The sequence below is a fragment of the Tamandua tetradactyla genome, chromosome 4, assembly GCF_023851605.1.
Source record: "Tamandua tetradactyla isolate mTamTet1 chromosome 4, mTamTet1.pri, whole genome shotgun sequence".
Classification (NCBI taxonomy): domain Eukaryota; kingdom Metazoa; phylum Chordata; class Mammalia; order Pilosa; family Myrmecophagidae; genus Tamandua; species Tamandua tetradactyla.
Window position 1 is genome coordinate 48,873,228 of NC_135330.1, and position 23,118 is coordinate 48,896,345.

General features: G+C 34.0%; 1 protein-coding gene and 1 pseudogene across 14 annotated transcripts in view; one reads left to right on the forward strand and one right to left on the reverse strand.

Annotated features, from left to right (window-relative positions):
• Positions 1–23,118, reverse strand: part of UCHL5 (ubiquitin C-terminal hydrolase L5) — a 58,483-nt gene that overhangs the window by 8,594 nt on the left and 26,771 nt on the right. For 8 of the 14 annotated variants that reach the window (XM_077157274.1, XM_077157285.1, XM_077157278.1 and 5 more), the window contains 6 exons: positions 11,794–11,919; positions 11,645–11,706; positions 11,435–11,565; positions 9,809–9,872; positions 1,884–1,986; positions 1,000–1,113 (listed from right to left, as the gene is read on the reverse strand). In XM_077157274.1, coding sequence (XP_077013389.1) covers positions 1,000–1,113; positions 1,884–1,986; positions 9,809–9,872; positions 11,435–11,565; positions 11,645–11,706; positions 11,794–11,919 — 600 coding nt within the window. Of the gene's footprint in view, positions 1–999; positions 1,114–1,883; positions 1,987–9,808; positions 9,873–11,434; positions 11,566–11,644; positions 11,707–11,793; positions 11,920–12,754; positions 12,815–15,690; positions 15,796–23,118 lie in introns of all 14 variants that reach the window. The other 6 variants (XM_077157280.1, XM_077157276.1, XM_077157277.1 and 3 more) reach the window with 3 other exon arrangements.
• Positions 4,305–7,625, forward strand: LOC143680788 (DNA mismatch repair protein Msh2-like; annotated as a pseudogene).

Below are 23,118 nucleotides of genomic sequence, written 5' to 3' on the forward strand. Positions count from 1 at the left end.
AGATAACCTTGCTTTTATATCTGATTCTGAAGCATATAAATGTTTGACATAAATAAATAAAATTCAATCACAATTTAAAAACAGATGCTACAAAATCTGAAAGCAAAATAAAGCAAATGACCCAATGAGGCATCAAATTGTTGATATAACCAGAGAGTAAATTTTTTGAAGTGAAGTTAAAACATAATTTCATTGTACAAACAAAATGAAAAAAAACAAGCTTAAGAAAAAAATTTTTCCAGTAATCATACTGTTATTAACACTACTGGATATTGTTATTCTGAAGCTATATAGATGTGTATATACACACACAAACATACATATAGCATAAAGCATTTAAATAAGTAATCATGTTAATGCTATTAGGAACCAAGATTTTCTCCTTAAGATACATATATTTAACATCTTCAATTATAAAGCCCTTTAATTCTAAATTTGAATTGGAATATTAATATGAAATAACATTGTATTTTCTCTTCAAAAGCAAAACAAAAAACAAACAAAAATATGTTTCTTAGCTCTGAAAAAGCCTAGAAACAATGACCAATCAATAGCCCTTAGCACCCAGCTAGTTAGTACAATTTCAAGGACTTCTTGAACAAATGGTTAGTGCCAAGTTTGAGGCAGGAAATGTGAAAGATGAGTCTGAAACATTTTGTCATACTAGAAAGCAAGGAAGCTATTTGGGGGGCAGTAGAGGAGGCTTGGGGGAGAAGGTCATGCCTAAAAGACTTAGAGACAACCTGAAGAGGCTTCAAATGGCCAAAGATGAGATAATTTTTATATCAAATAGGTTAAAAATCTGTTCATAATAATACTTAAAAAAAGAAAACTAAAAAGAAACTTCACTAGTTACCTCTGTAGGGTACCAACAACAAGGAATCAATTCATTATTCTGAGAACTGGTAAATGACGGGAGAAAAACATTCAACACACCTTCATGTCAAAATATACTTTTCTATATAAAAACTTTAAAGGAATAAATTTTTAAAAACATACCTTATATCTTTTTAATTTTTGCACTTCTTCTTCAATAAGCATTTGATTTTTGGCAACCTCTGACTGAATAGCACTTAACATATTATTACCCTGGTCTGTATCCATGGGTTCCTCCTTACAGGGAAGAAAAAGAAACAGCACACCCTAGTGATTGAGGCTTAAGCCCAGAGTATTTTTAAATGACAAACATAGTGTAATTATTTTCAAATTTTTACCCTTAATATAGGTGAGAGGCACCAGCCTAGTAAGTGCAATACAAAGGATAAAAGCATAAAAACAACCTATACTATAATTGATTGTATTGCTACAATATTCTATTTACCTATAAAATAAATTTGCTTAAAGACACTCAAAAAAATGTGTTCAAAGGAGTATAGATCTTTGTTAATTACCAATTCTTTTCTCCAATCATATTTACTATGTGAAAATAATCATAAAGACTAGTAAAGGTTTCATATGAATACAAATCTATCTAATTAATTCTCTGGTAAATACATTCTGGTTTGCTTAATTCTATAATGAAATAATAGTAAATAGTTAAAATAGTTATTAACTGCCAACACATATCTAGTACTCACTATATGTCAGTCACTATTTTAAGTGGTTTACGTATTTTATATTTAACCCTCCCCCCAAGAAACCTTATAAGGTAAATCCCAATATCCTCATTTTGTATGATGAAGCCGAGGCACAAAAATAATAACCAAACTCACACATCAACTAAGTGGCAAAACCAGGAGCTGAATCTAGACAGCTTTACTCCAGAGTCTATTCTCTCAACTACCACTCAGAACATTTGATTAACTCTATATTTAAAAAAATAAATATTTTCCCTGAGAGAATAATAAAGCTAGCATTTGGTACATAAAATCATGACAACAAACCTCTGCAAGCTGTCTTTGTAACTCTGCTATCTTCTGTTCATATATCATTTTTCTGTCAGACACAATGGCCATTAAGTTAAATCGAATTTCGCCTTCACTGTACCTAAAAAAAAGTTATTTTAAAGCTTTACACCATAACAAATAATTGTAAAACTATTATGATTAAGATAACCTTTTGTGATATTTCATGATATACTGTGATAAACAAAAATCTACCAATTAACACAATGATAAAAATTGACATTTAAAAAAAAGCTTTTTGGGGAAGCCACAGTGGCTCAGTGGCAAAATTCTTGCCTGCCATGCCAGAGACCCAGGTTCAACTCCTGGTGCCTGCCCATGTAAATAAAGGAAGAAGGAAAGTTTTTCATATTTGAAAGATGGAGTTCAACTACAGGAAAAAAAAAGTTTAATGTTATTAATTACAAACATTTTTTTAATGTTCTAAAATAATGTTAATACTTCTTAAAACATTTGAAATAAATATTTCTACCAATTTCCCTGTTTATAAGAAATATAATTATCACTTTGCTTTAAGATCTCAGAAAAAAGTAATCAAGCTAAGACGTCACATTTGTTGGATTAATTATACTGGCATTTTAATGGAAGTTAATTACATTTCTTACTATAGAGTTTTTTCCAATTCATGATGTAATTTCTAGTTTTATTAATATTGCTTTGTTCTATGTGTGATTATACCTGTTGTAAAATTTCTGAATGTGGTCTCATTTTCACTACAATGATACCAATGAAATCAGCTTATACGATAGTTTAATTTATAGCAGAGACTAACATTTTAAAAATTGCCTATAACATTATATAAACGGTGCTTAATTAAACTGAAAATATAAAGAAAATAAGCCTATTTCTGCATTAATTCACCTCCAAGAGTTTCTCATTGTTCAATTCACTGGAAAGAATACGTCCCAATATAACTACAGTGTTTTGAACTATGTAAAAATGAAAGAGTTTTAAAACTCTACTTGTGGGCTTTCCACGTCCCTATTTATTCTAGGCATTATGCACATGCACACTCACACACCTCCGAAAGGTGGAAAGAAAGAAGACGTGTTAGGGACTTCAAGAGAAGTGACATAGTGATAAAATTCCTTGGGTCAGTTGTCTTTTTGCCACAAGTATTAGACTCGGAACTAAAGAAGCTAGAAACAGAAACGCCAACAAACACAGACCACAAAAAGCTCCAATAATACTTGACTCTCTCTAGCTAAAGGGTCAGGAAAGGGGCAACCTCCCAAGACAAAATTTTTACATAGTTACTGCTCTACTATAACCAAACGCAGAACAAAAACTGTGGCCCCACCCTTACCATGCAGGCAAAAGCTGAGTGGTGACCCTAGACTTCCAACTTCACCCGGCTATAACATGTTATCTCAACTATCTGGCCAGAGTGCGGTCAAAGACAGTATGGATCCAGGACTCGGATCCCTGCCAGACAGTAATGACATCACCCAATTCACAGTATCAGAGGGTATCAAGTGGGAAGTCAAACAAAACTGTCACTACCTTGCAGAAGTAAGAAGGTCTCTCTCACTGTCGTGCTAGTGGAGGCCACAGGAAGAGCAACAACGAGGCCCCTCCCCTCCCTCAACCAGAAGGTAACAGTCAAGGACTAGTGGGGAGCCAGAACTCCTACCTCTGCCCAGCAGTAACAAGAAGCCCCTCCCTACCTCAGGTGTCAATACAGGCCACGTGGGGAACCTGGACTTCCACTCCCACCTAGAAGTAATGAGGCAGTGACCCCCCACTTCTCCTTCCAGAGTCATGTCCATGGAAACCAGTTAAAACAGAAGTTTTAGATAAGATCCAGAGACTCATAATCCCTAAAATGTCTAGATTTCAATTAATAATTATCATATTAACCATGAAAATCCAACTTGAATGAAAGACACATTTAATAAATGCCAACACTGAGATTATAGATGTCAAAATTATCTGAGAAAGATTTTAAAGCAGCCATCTTAAAAACATTTCACCAAGCAATTATGAGCACACTTGGCACAAATGAAAAAAAAATGGAAAATCTCAGCAAAGAAATAGAAGTTATAAAAAACTAAACAGAAATTTTACAACTCAAATACACAATAGCCAAAATAAAAAACTCAATGGATACGATCAACAGCAGGATGGAGGGAACAGAAGAAAGAATCAGAAACTGGAAGAGAGAACAGAAACTATTCCTCTGAACAGAGAAACTGAAAAAACAGACTGAAAAATATAATGAGTAGAGCCTCAGGGAAAGATCTAACATTCAAGTCCCCTCAGCTAGGCTGTAGAGAGGTTCTAAAATGGTGGGTGCAGTTGAAGGAGAAGCTGCAGCTGGACAGTGTGGTCAAGATCAGCTTCGTGTACTTCTTCCCCAGCAAGCCGGAAAAGCCAACCACCACACTGCATGTCTCCCACCCAAGCAATTTCTACATGGCACACAGTGAGGATGTGCTCTTCCCTGCCACCGGGAGGTGTTCAAGACCCAGGGGGTCAAGTACTCCGGCCAGTAGGAGCAAAGAATTTGGAGAGTGTTGGGCTTAGTAAAATGAATTTTGAGCCTTTTCTAAAAGATCTTCTTCTAGTCTCTCAGTGTAGAGTTGAAGTTTACAAAAATAGAGCTGGAGATAAGGCTTCCAAGGAAAATAATTGGTATTTCGCATTTAAGGCAATCTTTCTCAGTTTGAAGACATTCTTTTTGATAATAACAATAATATGCCATCTTTCATTGGTGCTGTGGATATTAAAATGTCCACAGTTGATGGCCAAAGACAGTTTAAAGTTGGGAATGTTGACTCCATATAGAGGAAGCTAGGCTGAGTTTCCTGATAATGATCAATTCTCCAAACTTGTAGCTCTCCTGATTCAGACTGAACCAGAGGAATGTGTTTTTACCAGGAGAGAACACTGGAGGCATGGTAAACTGAGGCAAGTTATTCATAGAGGTGGAACCTGATCACAGATAGAAAAAAAGGTGAATTTTCCACAGAAGACACTTATCAGGACCTCAAATAGTTGCTGAAAGCCAAAAAGGGAGATCAGATGAATAGTGCTGTCTTGCCAGAAATGGAGAATCAGGTTGCAGTAACCAAGTTTTTAGAACTCTTACCAGATAACTCAAATTTTGGACAATTTGAATTGACTACTTTTGACTTCAGCCAGAACACGAAATTGGATAATGCAGTAGTAAGAGCCTGAACCTTCTCCAGGGTTCTGTTGAAAATACAACTGGCTCTCAGTCTGTGGCTGCATTGCTGAATAAATGCAAAACCTCTCAGGGACAAAGACTGGTTAATCAGTGGATTAAGCCACCTCTCATAGATAAGAACAGAATAGGAGATTAAATTTAGTGGAAGCTTTTGTAGAAGATGCAGAATTGAGGCAGAGTTTACAAGAAGATTTACTTCCTGGATGTCCAGATCTTAACTGACTTGCCAAGAAATTTCAAAGACAAATGGCAAATTTACAAGACTGTTACTGAATCTATCATGGCATAAATCAACTCCCTAATGTTATACAAGCTTTGGAAAAATATGAGGGAAAACACCAGACATCATTGTTGGCGATTTTTGTGACTCCTCTTATTGATCTTCGTTCTGATTTCTCCAAGTTTCAGGAAATAACAAAGACAATTTTAGATATGGATCAGGTAAAAAACCATGGATTTGGGCAGGCAACAATGGCTAAGGAGGCAGAGTTCTTGCCTGTCATGGCGGAGACTGGGGTTTGTTTCCCGGTGCCACCCATGATAAAAAAGGAAAAAAAACAAAAACCCTGAATTCTTTGTAAAACCTTTTGATCTTAATCTGACTGAATTAGGAGAAGTAATGGATGACTTGGAAAAGAAAATGCAGACAACATTTATGAGTGCAGAGATTTAGGCTTGGCACCTGGCAAAGAGATTAAGCTGGATTCCAGTACAGTTTGGAACTTACTTTCAAGTAACCTGTAAGGAAGAAAAAGTCCTTCAAAACAATAAAAACTTTAGTACAGTAGATATCCAGAAGAACAGTGTTAAACTTACTAAACATAAATTGACTTCTCTCAATGAAGAAAGAGTTTACCAAAAATAAAAATGAGCATGAGGCAGCCCACTGTTAAAGAAACTGTCAACACTTCTCTAGGCTATGGAGAACCAATGCAGACAATGGCTATGGAGAACCAATGCAGATACACGACGTGTTGGCTCAGCTGGACGTTATCATTAGCTTTGCTCATGTGTCAAATGAAGCACCTATTCCATACGTATGGGCGGTTATTTTGGAGAAAGGATAAGAAAGAATTATATTGAAATTACCCAGACATGCTTTTGTTAAACTTCAAGATGAAGTTGCATTTATTCCAAATGACGTTCACTTTGAAAAAGATAAGGATGTTCTACATCATTACTGGCCTCAATATTGGAGGTAAATCAACATATATTCGCTAAACTGGTGTGATAGTTCTCATGCCCCAGATTGGATATTTTATGCCATGCGAGTTTGTGGACTATACTTTGGCTCAGCTAGGGGCTGGTGACAAAAATTGAAAGAAGTCTCCACATTCATGGCTGAAATGTTGGAAACTAAATCCTCAGGTCTCCAACCAAAGATTCTTTAATAATCATAGGTGAATTGGGAAGAGGGACCTCTACCTATGACAGATTTGGGTTAGCATGGGCTATATCAGAGTACATATTGCTACAAAGATTGATGCTTTTTCTATGTTTGCAACCCATTTTCATGAATTTATTGCATTGACCAATCAGATACCAACTGATAATAATCTACATGTCACAGAACTAACCACTGAAGAAATCTTAACTATGCTTTATCACATAAAGAAAAATGTCTATGATCAAAGTTTTGGGATTCACACTGTGGAGCTTGCTAATATCCCGAGAAGTGTGCTGATTTCAATCTGTGGTGAACCCCAGAAAAGCCATGTCCTTTAACCCTCATTCAATATTGCTGGCTGGGAGCATTTTGATTGTTCCCATGGATATGTGACCCATCCAACTGTGGGTGGAACTTTTGAACAGATAGCTCCCATGGAGTTGTGACTCCACCCATTAATCGTTTAAAGGAGGAAACATTTTGGAGAGAGTCCTTTTTAGAGCCATGAGAAAGCCACAGAAAGGCAGGGCGAGCAGAGCCATGAGGCTGAGAGCCCACGAGATGAAGAAGGAAAATGCCTCCCGGGGAGCTCCTTCAAACAAGAAGCCAGGAGAGAAAGGTGAGAGACTCTGCCATGTGCCCTTCCAGCTGAGAGAGAAACCCTGAACTTTATCGGCCTTTCTTGAATGGAGTAACCTCTTGTCAGTGCCTTAATTTGGACATCTTTATAGACTTGCTTTAATTGGGACATTTCCTTGGCCTTAGAACTACAAACTTGCAATTTATTAAATTCCCCTTTGAAAAGCCTTTCTGTTTCTGGTATATTGCATTCCATCAGCTAGTAAACTAGAACAGCATGAAACAGAGTGTGCTAAGCAAAAAACCCTGCAGCTAGAAGAGTTTCAGACTACTGGAAAATCTCAAGAATACAATGAATCAGAACCAGCAGCAAAGAAATGCTATCTGGAAAGAGAAGAAGGTTAAAAAATTATTCAGGAATTTCTCTCTAAGGTGAAACAAGTGGCCTTTCCTGAAATGTTAGGAAAAAACATCACAGTGAATTTTAAAACAGCTGAAAACTGAGATAGCAAAGAATAATATTTTTGTAAATGAAATCATCTCATTAAGAAAGGTTACTATGTGAGAAAATCCCATCAACAGAATGAAAATATTATTAAGCTATTTTCTGATCCTTCTGTATTGTCTTACAGTTTATCCTTTCTCCATAGTATTAGCAGTTTATGTCCATGGGAGAGCAACTTAATAACATACTTAGTAACAATACATTGCTCTAACATCATTTTCAAGGATGTTTATTTTGAAAAACAAGAGTTGTAACTGAGGAATATATAAATAGACCTAGGCATTAGTAAGCAACAGGTTGAATTTTATAAGTAAATCATGTAGTTTGTGGAATTTGAAAAAAAAAAAAAAAGATCTAACATTCATGCTATTGGAGTCCTCAGAGACAAGAAATAGAATGAAGTCAAAAAAGTACTTGATGAAATAAGTGCTGGAAATCCCAAATTTAGCAAAAGACATAAACCTACAAATTCAAGATGCTGAGTGAATCCCAAACAGGATAAATCCAAAGCAATCCACAAGAAGAATTTCAGTCAAACTTCTGAAAGCTAAGGACAAAAAATAAATAAATAAAAGAAAATTTTTAAAGCAGAAAGGGGGGGAAAGAAAAAAAAAAGAAAGACAGTGGATTTCTCATCAGAAACCATGTAGGCTATTTTTCAAGGACTGAAAGAAAAAAGTGTCAGCCCATAATTCTATGCCCAGTGAAAACACCCTACCAGAACAAAAGGGAAATCAAAGCATTCTCAGATGAAGGAAAAGTAAGTATTTGTCACCAGTCATCCTATCCCAAAAGAACGGCCAAAGAAAATTCTAAACAGAAAGAAATTCTAAACAGAAATAAAATGATAAAAGAAGGTGTCCTGGAACATTAGTAAAGAAGAACAAAGAAACAATAAAATAATGAGTATATACAATACAGTTTTCTTCTCCTTTTGAGTCTTCTAAATTAAGTTTGGTAGTTGAAGCAAAATTATAACATTGTCTGATGTGGTCTTAACTGTTACGTAGAGGAATTATTTAAGAGGGTTTACCTATCAAAAACAAACAATGCAATCAGAAAATAGACAGAAGACATGAAAAGATATTGAACATCATTAGCCATTAGGGAAATGCAAATTAAAACCACAATGAAATATCACTACACACATATTAGAATGGCTAAATTAAAGGAGTGACAACACCAAACATCAGCGAGGATGCAGAGAACCTGGATCACTTAAGATTGCTAGGGGTGATGTAAAATGGTAGAGCCACACTGGAAAATAGTTTGGCAATGTGTTAATAAACTAAATATGCATTGATCATACAATACAGCCATGGTACTCTTAGCCATTTATCCCAGAAAAATAAAAACTACTGTTAGCACAAAAATCTATACACAACTATTTAATAGCAGCTTTCTCCATAACAGCAAAAAATTGAAAATGGATGAAGATTGTGCTGGTTAATGGCTAAACAAACTAAGGTACATTTACATCATGGAATGCTACCCATCCATAAAAATGAATAAATTATTCATACACATAACAATCTGGATAAATCTCCAGAGAATTACGCTGATGAATCTCCAGAGAATTATGTTGAGTGAAAAAAAGCCAATTCCAAAAGGTTACATACACTATGATTCCATTTATATAACATCTTTAAATGACAAAAATTATAGAAGTAGAAAATCAATTAGTGGTTACCAAGGATTAAGGACCAAAGGTAGGGCAGCAGAAGGGAAGTGATGAGGCTATAAAAAGGGCAATATGAGGGATTCTTATAGTGATGCCATTTTTCAGTCTCTTGACTGTATCAATGTCAATATCCTGCTTCTGATACTGTCTTATAGTTTTGTAAGATGTTACCATTACAGAAACTGGGTAAAGGGTGCACAGGATTTCTCTGTATTATTTCTTACAACTGCATAGAAATATATATAATTGTCTCCAAATAAAAAAGGTTAGTTTAATTTTAAAAATAATTATAAATACTAAACTAAACTCTTCAAAACACCTGTACAAATATCTAACTCTACAAAACATCTAACTTAAATGCAAGTTTAACCTCTCTAAAGAGAAGATGGTCAAATTACTTTGTTAAATTTAGATATTTTCTGGAATAGGAATGTGTTATCCCTAAACAAATCCAATCAGAAGTATATGTTCAATAAACATTGCTAAAATAACAATACCATAAAAGTTTTAAAAAATGTATAAAACCAGAATGTTACGCCAATGAGAGTAACTAGGCATTTACTTTTGTATCCTTTTTTCTATGACTGGCCTCACTGCGTTGATCCAGTCATCTTGATTGCATACACCTAGAAACAAATTTTAAAACATTTAAATTAAATAAAAGAAAAAGCAACATTAAAAATATTTCAAAAGTTTCAAAATATTTTAGCAAATCAGAACAGAAAAAATATTTTTAGCATAATTATTTTAAGCTTCAATTCTTATTTTCTGGGTAACAGTAGGGGTAAAACAGGATCATAATTTGCACAGTCATGTTATTCTGTTACTCAGTGCTGAATAATAAATCTTTGAAAAGTAATGAGTTTGTAACTTTTGTCATTAAAATTCACAAGCGTGTTGTGATAAGGATAACTATATTCATTCTACAGATGATGAAATTGAGGGTTAAAAAAATCCACCTTACATGTTAGTGGCAGAACAAGGATTCAGCCCTTACTAGCTGACACTCTACAACCAAACTGTAAAATAAAAAGCTAACAACCAGAGGGAGTGCAAAACTAATTTATCCCAGTGACTTTCATTCTTTTCCACAAGTTTTAGCACATCCACCAAATGTACAGTGAAACTAGATACTCTATTTTACTTTTCGCTTCCTTTAAACTTAACAGTTCTAATGAAATGAGAATGTCTAAACAGATAGATGCAAACAGAAAAAATGCAGTGATTTCATCAACCACCCTATTACAGAACCAACTTCTAAAGAATCACTAATTTTCGTTAATAGACACAGGAAAATAAATATTTTTAATATAGAGGTAATGTAACTATGCCTTAAGTAATATAATTATTGATTTTATATATGGGGCATGTGCAAAAAAGTACAAAAAAATGAAAATTAATTTTTTAAATAAAAATACAAAGTTTTATTAATAGCTTATAACAATATTAGATTTAACTAAAATAGGTTTTGCTGGACTTAAAACTAATTTTAAAAAAAAGAAACATAATGAGAATAAAATAAGAAAAAAATAATTCCTTTGTGGGCCTATTATTTCCGCACTACTTCAGAAACACATATTGTACCCTCAACCTTCATAACCATTTATCATTTTTGCTCAAAGTAGAGATGGGACAGATAAGGAGAAATCTACCCTTTGGTAAAAAGGACAGCAAATTAACACACTATCTAAATAGGAACGTTGAAGAAAACTATTTTTGTAGGTAATTAGTTTGTTAAACACTCAATTAAAGTGATTATGAATGATATAATTCCAAATTATAATATTTTAATAAAATGATATTTTACCAATAGATTAAAAAGGACATGAACATCTTTATGTTCATTAACAGAGAGTACTTTTTCAAGTTAATTAGAAAAAACATAAATATAAAATATAAATTATGTAATCTATGGGTTAAAAAATCAAGGGTTCCAACTGAATTACAATTGTAAACATTCCCTTCATACATATTATTTAATTGCATAGAGTTAAAGCCAGAGAGCCTAAAGCCTTCATATCATACTACTTTATAATTACTTTTCCTTCAAAATTTAAGCAGCACTGTGACTAAAACCAAGGTGAATACCCAACCATTTTTTCTTGTCAAAAGGAAAATACCAGAACATTTCATAAATACTGATTACATATTAAATTATTTCATGACTAGCAAAGAGGAATAAGATTACCTAAATCAATAGGTCCTTCTCTTAATCCATCTAATTCATACAGCCTTCCATTAACAGGAACATAACTGACAAAGTGAAAAGCATCTTCTTCTTTTGCTGATGTTTTTGCATCAAATTCAAACATTTGCTGTCTACAGTAAAGAAAAATATAATGAGGAACAGAGAAGCAAAGAAAATAAACAGTATTTATTTAATGTAAAGTCTCTTTACCTGGCAAAACTATTGTGAACTTGTCGAATGACATCCGAATTGCTCAGTGCCAAACCTTTCATCTGCAATAATTTTTAAAAGAAGACATATTAAAAGAAGAACTATCACAAATTGAGGACATTTCAGAAATACGAAGAAATTATACTCACAGCTGCATCAAAACTTTGTGAAAATTCTTTAAACTCTGATAATGTCTCTCCTAAATGGACATCTTGATGGGTACAGTTCAATAATACACTTACTATGGCTTGAGTAGCACAAGCATTATTAATTACCTATAAAATGCAAAAGCAATGATATTATCAGTCTGTTAAAAAATGCAAAGCTTTTAAGGGTTGACAATACACACCAAAAATATGAATAAAGGTATGACTTTTCAAATTTTATTTCATCAAGCTGTAGAATTAAACATATTGAAAATGTTTAAATCCTATTCTGCTCTATTTCCAGGAATTTGCTGCAATTCTGGAATTGAAGATTCTAAGAAACCAGATAAATTAAATGAAAATGAATGCATAATATCAGTGAAAATTTATCTAGTTAAAGTAGCATAAACAATCTTTCCTCAACTGAAACACAGCTGGTTAAACCAATAGAACTTGTCACACCTCTTATTCACTTCCCCCTAAACACATTTCCACCTATCTAAATCCAACCCATACTTCAGTACCCAGCACAAGCTACTAATTTATGAAGAGTTGAGAAAAATTCTCCAAATATCCTCCCCTGAATTCCTAAAAAGGGTATATATTGTTCACATTTTTTCCCCACTCAACATAGCCTTTATAGTATGTTATCTAGCTGTTTTAACGAATTATTTGAGCTATGTTTTAGTGAGAACTGAGAAGACATTTATATGGAACTTACTACGTGTGAGGTACTTTTGTAGGCATTTCACATGTGCTAATTCTTTTAATCTTCTCAACAACCTTAGGAGTAATATTATTATCCTCATTTTACATTTGCAGAAGCTGAGGCACAAAAAGTAACTTGCCCAAGGGCACACAGATAAGCAAGAAACAAATAGTCTGGTTCTAAAATCTGTGCACTTAGCAACCATTCTAGGCAAGTTGTGTACATATGTGGCACCCTGAAAAGATTATAACCCACCATGGACAAGGGCTTCTTCCATCTTCCCCATAACACTGACACGGTGTTGAGATCATAGAGCTAGAAAGAACGTCGGAGATAAACAGTATATGTGCCAGCAAGGTTAACTGAAGAGCTGAACTAAGTCTGGTAAATGATTCTTAACATACAGCTTAGTCTACTATTACATTTGTTACCACATTATTATTAAATGCCATTTTCTCAGAATCTTTCCAACAATGTCAAATAGTTTATGATTTTATTTTAGTAAATTGCCTATCTCATCCTCCCTGATTTCAGAAGAAAAGGTCTGAATTCTTTTCCCACCATAATTCATACAGCCCCCTATATTTTGTATTGCCAGGAGACTGAGTATGCTACCAGTTCTTTAACTTTTGATGCAGTGTGGTTAAGAAATTCCTCGGTAACACTACATTTTCCATTAGGGAACACTTTTTTTTCCTTAATTCTCAAACAAATAGATACTACCACACTTCTGTAACTCCTCGTAAAGCATCTTTTTACTCAGAATTATCTTACAGTTGATGAATTAAAGGAAAAGTGGTAGGAGAACTAGAATCCATTTAACATTGCTGCTTATTTCTATCAGTATATATTTTGATCTGAATCACAGTTCTCTAGAAAATTTGGGTGAAAATTTTTAAATAATTAAAGGAGACTTCATACAGGTGGTTGACTAAAACTTGAATCATACTTAGTGCTCCCTTACTGGGGCTGAAATTATCTGGAATGAAATTATCCGGGAATAGTGTGGTAAGAGTGAATTCAGGAGAAGTTAAAATGTATGCTTTTTCACACATTCTTTCGAAATTATGAGAGATTAGAGATATCACGTGCCCAAGGCTGGGGCCACAAAAGAGAATACTGTCAAACATTTCTATGACCTAAGGACCTCTAACCTGTAATATTTAACTTCAGGAAAGCTTTTTAAAGAATTAGAAAAAACTCCTATGGTTATTGATATTTTTCTTTTTATGTCAATAATGTTTTATACTGCCCATGACATATTAAAATTCATATTTGTGTGTGTGAAGCATAGTAATTGCTGTGACATGGGTATAAATATAACTCAAAGTTTTAAAACAAGTTTATTGCCACCAAATAGTAATGCTTTATCCAGTAAAGAATTACCAAAAAAAAACTTCAAAAGTACAAAACCCACCACTGAATCATTCAAATGATATTTATAAAGCACCTTCAGGAATTATGCTAAACGCTGAATATACAGTGAATGAAAGAATTATGGTCCTTGTCCTCATGAAACTCACATAAAAACCACCTCATAAAAATCTTTTTAGGAGAACATTACTTTTAAGATTATGTCCCAAAGAATATATATTTTGCAGTATAAATTATGTGGCCTCCCATTTTCTTTTAATCTTCAACTTATCCTGTGTCCTACTACATACTCTAACTCTTATGTATTTTAAAATAAAATAGTAGAGTTGAATAGAAAAGAAGCTAGAGCAGAGGGTTACAAGTAGGACTGCCCCAGAACCTTATGAATTTGGTATGAATTTCTTTGAGAAGGCATATACTCTTCCATTCACCAGTACTCTTCACTCCCTATTTCTTTCACACAACCCAATTCACATCTTCATGCTGTCACCCTGATTTTGCAGACATCCCTGGCCTAGAGAAAAATTTTTCAATACCAAAATAGCTGAAAGTACTACATATGTCTATTCTGACTGAGTTATACGTATAACAAAATATAATACTAAAAATTTAAAATTTATTAGTAATCAAGGTAAAAAAAGTTGAGAATTAAATGGTGGGTACATCAAGGGATGATGATTTAAAAAAAAAAAAAGATGAATGCCCCTGTCCACAAAGAAAGAAATATGAACAAGAAATAGTGAAGGAAAAGATCACCTTAGGCTGAAGTATCAGAGAAGGTTTCTCTATAAATGTGACATTTTTATAGGGCTTGGAAAGCTTGGTAGGACCAATAGAACAGAGAAGGAAATTCATTCTGGGGAGCAAGAAACATATGAACAAAGGATTGTAGTCATGATTAGGGTCAGTCATTACCTTGAAAATCACCAATGTTGAGGATAGGAGTTTACCCTCAGGGCAAGAGTTTTCTTAGTAGGGAAATAACATAATAAAAACAGTAATTCAGAAATATTCTATGTAAGACAATTTATAGGAAGGATTGAAGGTGGCTGAAACTACAAACTAGATCAAGTAGGTTGACCCTGATGCAGGTATTAAATAATAAAGGGTGGTAGAGTAGCAGATATAACAAAACCACTATCATACAAATATCCAGGCCAGAAATGTGGGACTCAGGGAAATAACTAAAAATAAAATAAAATTACAAAGAGAATAAGGGAATTAATAAAAATCGCTGAAACAATTTTGACAGCTTAAGCCAAAATGGAAAAATATTGAAAAAAATATATCTTACCAGAACTGATTCAAGATGAACTAAAAAGCCTCAATAATCCTTTAACTAAAAAGAAACCAAAATTGGTGAAAACTACCCTAATAAGGAAAATAACAGGCCCAGGTGGCTTTACAGACCAACTCTACCAAACTTGGAACAAACCGATCATCTCAATTTTACACAAACTTCCAGGACAAAAAAAAAAATAAAAGTTACCCTAATACCGTAACTAACTAAGCCATAAAGAGAAAGGAAAATTAAGGACTGTTTTATTCATAAATACAAATGCAAAAATCCTAAACAAAACACTACTGAATTAAATTCAACAATGCACAAAAAGACAGACAATACATAATGACTATCTGGGCTTATGCCAGGTATGCAAGGAAGATTTAATATTTAAAAAAATTCATAAATGTAACTGATGACATAAGCTTATTAAAAGAGATGAGAAAAACATCATCCCAATAGACGCAGAAAAAGCAAATTTAACATTTTTTTCATAATAAAAACTCTTAGTATATTAATAATAGAACTTTCTTACCTGAAAAAGAATATCCAAAAGAAAAAAATGCCAGAGAAAATAATATCCTAAATGGGAAATGTCAGATGCATTTCCTTTAAAATCACAAATGATTTTATTGGAATCCTAGCCAGACAATAAGAAACATAAATTAGAGACATAAGAATTAGAAAGAAGGAAATAAAATCGTCATTATCTGTAGATTATGGGATCATTTAAATGGAAATTCTAGAAATTATTAGAAATAACTGAAGAGTTTTTCAGGATGACTAAATAATAAAACATAAACGTGAACTACAGGGCAGGCCACGGTGGCTCAGCAAGCAGAATTTTCAACTGCCATGCCGGAAACCCAGGTTCGATTCCCAGTGCCTCCCTATGCAAAACAAAAAAGTGAACTACATTTCTTTATACGAGCATCAATACCTAGAAAATGCAATTAAAGAGATGATGATTTACAATAGTAACAACCGGGACTAAATCTAACAAACTATGTATAAGACCTCTACGAGAAAACAAGGCAACTTATTTTAAAAAGTTATTAAAGATCTAAATAAATAAAGATACATACTAGATTCGTGACTTAATATCATGAAGATATCATTCTCCCCAAATTGATCTATACATTCAATGCAATTCCAGTCAAAATTCCAACAGAATTTTTCATACAACTTGATAAGATGATTCTGAAATTTACATGAAGAGCACAGAGCCAAGAATAGCAAGGACATTTCTGAAAAAGAGTAAGGAGAGGAAACATGACCTATTAGATATCAGAACTTATGAAGAAGTGAAAGGAATTAAGACAGAGTGGTATTGGCACAAAGATAGCAAAATGATCAATGGGACAGAATAGAGTCCAGAAAATACACACACATACAGGTATGGAATTTTGGTGTATGATAGAAGTGGCAATTCAGGTCACTAGAGAAAACAAGAGACATTCTATAAGTGAGGCAAGAAAAATATGATAATCCATACAGAAAAAGCAAAAACTGAACCCCTGCCTCACACCATACACCAAAACCCAATCTTGATGAATTAACAACATATTCAAAAATAGAAGCTTAAATATAAGTAAATACCTTTTACAATTCATATAGATAACGACTTATTAAACAAGATTAAAAAAGCATTGACTCTAAAATATAAAATTCTGTTCATCAAAAGACACCTACAAGAAAGAAAGATAATAAACTGCCAATGTGGAGAAGCAGTATGAAGAATATATAAACAATATCTATAAATCAAAAAAGAAAGGCACAATTAACATGATAGGAAAATAGAAGCTTAGAAGAAACACCTAGCCAATAAGCAAATAAGGAGTATTTCATCATCATCAGTGATTAGAGAGGTATAACACATTGAAGTACCATTTTAGAATAAATTAATTTACAAAAAATAAAAAGGCCTGATAATGCCAAGCATAGCAACTCTTATACATTGCTAGTAAAGCTGTAAATTTGAGAATCTTCTTTGCAGAATATGTTTATATTTTCTCTTGTAGTAGTACATGCACTTATTAGCTGAAGTACTCTTTCTACCTTTGGGCATATATTAAGAGAAACCTGCATATGTATAAGAAGAGACATACAAAAATGTTTATAACAGCACAATTCACATAATGGAAAACTGAGTGCCAACTCACAAAAGAATGAGTTTGTTAATGCAACGGATATTATACAGCATACAAAAATAAATGAACTGTCATCATCAAGCATTTATGGATGAATCTTAACAATATATTATTAAATGAAAAAAGTTAAGTCCCCCAAATTTACATACAACACAATAATTTTTATCAAGTTAAAATTTTATATAAATACATATTTATTAGTGTTATAAAAAACACATAAAGAAGGAAAACAAGGAAATGATAAATAGAATTTAGCATGAGAGTTATGGAGGATATAAGGAGATGGTGTGATTGAGGGTTACATTAGATGTGGGGATACAGAGTGCAATGGGTGAAATGATATATTACAAATTAAGTTTATTTGAGTGGTGAGTTCTTGAGTACTTAATATATTACTTTAAATTACCAACTAAATAACCAAATGAAAGAGGGCCATGCATGGACCAATCATAAGTGTGTGTCATGAACCAAAGATTATCAGAGTCCTGTTCTGTGTTCCTGAAGATCAGTTTAAAAGAAAAAGAAAAAGAAAATAGGTGTTATCACAGACATGTTCTTCCTCCAGCCTCAAACATAACCCATTATGTATTAAAGGTGTTAAAACTTATATTACCTAAGTGTTACTCAAATCTGTTCATGTCTACTACTTTTTGTCTACTCTGACCTGCACAACTGTAAGAGCCTCTTAATCCTACTCATATCTTACACCACTACCCCCTCCTCAAAGCATTCCCCACAATGTAGCAAAAGTGATCTCTTCAAATGAATATTTGATCATATCGGCATTCTTAAAACTCTTCAATAACCTTATGTTGCTCTTAGGATACTGATAAAAGTCTTGATCACAGTCTAAAATACCCTGCTGATAGGATCTCTTTCTATATCTGGGACAGAAGACTGCTCTTTCTTCCATAGGAATAGAGACCCCAAATTATATTCTGGCCCATGGCCACCTGAAATGAAGACAACTTTCTTAGTCTCCTTTGCAGCTAAGTACAGTCAAGTAACTGAGTTCTGGCCAAAGAAAAGTAAACATAAGACATGGACAATCTCTAGAAAGTGACTTTAAAGGGAGGGGAGTATACTGTTCCCTTCTGCTGTCTGGAAAATGAAATTGAGATGGAATATTTGAAGCTCCAACATCATCTTAGACCATGAAATAATCTTTGGACTAGAAGCCACACTAGGAATAAAACAAAAGAATCTACATCCTTGACAGCTATTGGTTGTGAAAGAAAACAACTTTTACTTTAAGTAACCAGTGTTTTCCTACACCTAATTGAACCTAGTCCTGACTAATATATTGCCTGTTCAGCTTCATATTTTATGCCCTCCCCTTTTTTCGATGTACTCCAGCTATACTAGCCTTGTTCTAGTTTCTTTTGCTAATCTTACTTCCTTTTACTATAGCACTGATACATTTACTTGGGATGATCCCAAACCCTTTTCCCCAGTTAATACCTAATTAACCTTTAGACTTCAGCTGAACTGTCACTCAAAGAACCTTTCTCAGATTTCCCTGACTAGGTCAAGTCCCATTTTCTATGTGTGTAGATAAGAATTTAACCTTGTAAAAGGAGGTGATTTAGTCCTTGGAATGCAATACAGGATAAGAATGCCTTTGTTTATCTGTGGGTTTTGCGCTACACCATACAGTGTTACAATGTAGTTTAGGGTGGGTGCTGTGGCCCATATCAGATATCTAAGAATGTAATTTAGGCTGGGGGCCTTGGATCACTGAGTATCAGATATCAGCTTGACCTCCAGAGTAACTGGAGACAGAGGTCAGCTATATGAGAAGCCAACCATGCTACAGGACTGAGCCCCAGTAAGAACTCTGGACAACAAGGCTTAGGACAGCTTCCCCAGTTAGCAATACTCTGTAAATACTGCCATACATCAATTGTGGGAAAGTTGGAACTGTTTATAACTCCACTGGGAGAGGACAACTGGAAACTGTGCATATAGAACGTCCCTGCATTCTGTTCCATGTGCCTCTTTCCTTGGCTGATTTTAACCTATATTCTTTCATTGTAATAAACCATAACCATAAACATAATAGTTTTCAGTGAATTCTGAGTACTTCTAGTAAAATGTTCAAACCTGAGGGTAATGTGGGGAACCCCAAACTTATACTTGGTGTTAGAAAGGATGGTGGTTTCCAGAACTTGGTTCTCATTTCACTCTGTTAAAAAAAACTTAAAACCTCTGTAATTTTGTATTTAACCGATTAATACCAATCTCCTCCATTAAACTCTAAGCACCTGGAGGACTAGGATACTGATTGCTTTTCATTGTCCAAGTACCTAGGGCAATATCTGGCACATCGCAGACACTCAGTCATTCTCTCCAAATTGAGTATCACTGCAAGTGTGATCTTAAAGTAGATCACACCTTAGTTTCCTCATCAGTGAAATGATAAAAAGAAGACAATGATGCATTACAGAGAAATGTTATCAAAATGTCATTCTTAGATTCTTACATACAAACTGCAAATACTAGGATACAATTTCTTTCCTCATCTTTTTATTAATTCAATAATATACTCATACATGTGATCAGCATATGATCAGCATAAGACAGTCAATATTACCTATCTAAATTGATGCAATTCTATCCATAAACACCAAAAATACACATGTAGTTCATCTTATTTGCAATAAAATTATTGCAAATAACTTTCATTAAATTTTTGAATTTCAGAAGATACTCCTGAGAATCCAGAGACCCTCGGTTTGAGAATCATCACTATAAGCCCTTGAAGCCTACAACCAAGGATTGTATACTTATGTAATATATATTAGAAATATCCTAGCATAGATCATAGAAGGCATACACTAAGAACAACTGAGGTATTATTGGAGAATTACTTTTCTGTTAGTTTAATAAGATCTATTAGCATAACAGTACCAAAAAAATCTCAGATATTATTAGGGAATCCTAATCTGACATCTTAATAGAAACTGCTGGAATATAGTACAAATAAAACACATCTATATATGTAAGATAGATATGGAATACAGAACAAGAAAAACATCAAGAAACTCCAGAAATTCTAAAGTCATACTCTAGCATTTTTTTTAATAAAGTGCTTTATTATATCTTAAAAATATCTAGACCTCTATAAATCAAAAACATCATTGGTAAATTTGCGTTCTTTAACTGTAATATCCTTGGAGGTCAACAGTTCACTTTACATTTATTGAATATCTACTGTGTGCCAGGAACTGTATGTAAAAGCAAAACCTATGACTCCATGGTTTACAGCTTAGTGTGGAAGGAAGAAAGACATTACATACACAATTACGTGGAAATTACACACCTACATATATATATATATATGGAAAAGATCTCGAATATAAATTTCCATTGGTTATCTTTGGAACAGATTATAAAGGATTTTATTTTCTACATTATATATCATTACAATGTTTAAATTCTGTATAATGAATATATTCTTATGTACACTGAAAAAATAATAACATTCTTAAAGAGGAGAAAAATCACCTGAAGCATTTTTTAAAATATCTATCCCTTGCCCTTTCCCACACAGGCACTGAGAACCAAAAATTACAGTAAAATTATAATTATTGTACTAAAGTAATTATAATCACCGAAGTACACAAACATTACAATATATAACTGGATTATTTAGATTAGAAAAAAATTAGAGACTCAAAATATTCATCAAGTAGTGAATAAATTCTAAGCCACCTATCTTTAGAATGCCTTTTTATTGTGAAAAATAATATATATACAAAAAAAAGCAATAAATTTCTAAGTACACCACAACAATTAGTTACAGAACAGATTTCAGAGTTTGGTATTGGTCACAGATCCACAATTTTAAGTTTTTCCTTATAGCTGCTCCAAGACACTGGAGAATAAAAGAAATATCAATACAGTGATTCAGCAGTCATACTCATTTGTTAAATCCTATCTTCTCTGTAATAACTCCACCTTCTTCTTTGATCTTTCTCCCAGTCTTTAGTGGTAATTCGACTATGCCCATTCTAACTTTTTCATGTTGGAGAGGGCTATCAGTAATATGGGATAGGGGGATGGAGTTAACTGATTTCTAAAGAGGCTAGCACCTCTAGGTTTCAGGATTTATCTTGCGTAGGAACCCATCTGGAGTTGTAGGTTTCTGGAAAGTAATCATAGTGCATGGAACTTTTGTAGAATCTCAGATAAAGCCCTAGGTGTTCTTTAGGGTTCACAGAAATAGTCTGGGTTGGGGTTTGGCAAACCATGATAAACAGCAATATCTAGTTGAAGCTTGTGAAAGAGTAGCCTCCAGAGTAGCCCCTCAACCGTATTTGAACTCTCTCAACCACTGATCCTTCATTACAAATCTTTCCCCCTTTTGATCAGGAAGGCATTGTCAATCCCACAGTGCCAGGACCAGGCTCATCCCTGGGAGTTATATCCCATGTTGCAAAGGAGACTTCCATCCCAGGATGTCATGTTTCATGTAGGTAAGAACACTTTAAAAAGAGACTGTGCTGTATTATGGTTAGAGAGTGGCCTTCAGAGCCACAGTGCCTGGGTTTGCATCCCCACCATGCCACTGACTAGCTGCATAACTTGGGCAAGTTTCTTAATCTCTCTGGGGCTCAATTTCCACTTCTGTGAAATGATGAGGAACTTATATAACCTCAAAGGGTTTTTGTGAGGATTAGAGTTAATGCAATAGATTAATAATTTAAAGCAATATATATATAAAAGACCTAGTAAACCTTCAATAAATGTTAACTAATATAACAATAGATTATGTCAAACTTTTATAATTAAATGAAAAAGATGCATAATGTTCTGTATAATCACATAACTTTGGTTTCAAAATTATAATAAGAATGTGTTAGCATATGAATAGAAACTGAGGGAGGTAATAAGGCATATGGAATCACAAACCTGAGCTGTAGAACTGGATTTAAGTTCTGGGTCTACCACGTATTAGTTGTGTGACCTCAGGCAAATAATTTTTCTAGTTCTTAATGTCTTCATCTATCAGATGAGAATAACAACCCCATAGGGTTTGTGCTGGTTTGAAATTGTCGTGTACCCCAGAAAAGCCAGGTTCTTTAATCCTCATTCAGTATTGCTGGGTAGATTTATTCAATCATTTCCATGGAGATGAAACCCACCCAATTGTGGGTTGTAATTTGATTAGATGGTTTCCATGGAGATGTGTCTCCACCTATTCAAGGTGGGGTTGCTTACTGGAGTCCTTTAAGAGGGAACCATTTTGAAAAAAGCTTCAGAACCTACAGAGCCCACAAAGCCAGAGATCTATAGAGATGCGGAAGGAAAGCATCCCCAGGGAAGCCTTATGAAATGAGGAAAGAAAGCAAGAGACGTTGCCGAGTGCCTTCTCCTTTGAGAGAGATGTCCAGAACCCAAAGATCCCAGCAGACACCAGCCACATGACTTCCCAGCTGACAGAGCTGTTCCTGATGGCATCAGCCTTTCTTGATTGAAGGTACCTCTGGTTTGGCCTTAATCTGGACATTTTCACAGGACTTAGAACTGTAAACTTACAACTTAATAAATTCCCTTTTTAAAAGCCATTCCATTCTGGTATATAGCATTCTGGCAGCTTAACAAACTAAAACAGAATTGTTGTAAGAAGTAAATAAAATAATACATCCAAAGCACAATATCTGGCAAAAAACAAGAACAGTAAATGTTGGCTACTGTTATATTGTTGTTACCATTATAACTGTTATAAGAAAGGACATGCCTTTCTTGCTCACCATTATACGCCTAGTTCTTAAAATAAGCCTAAAATAAAGTTGGTGTTCAACTACCTG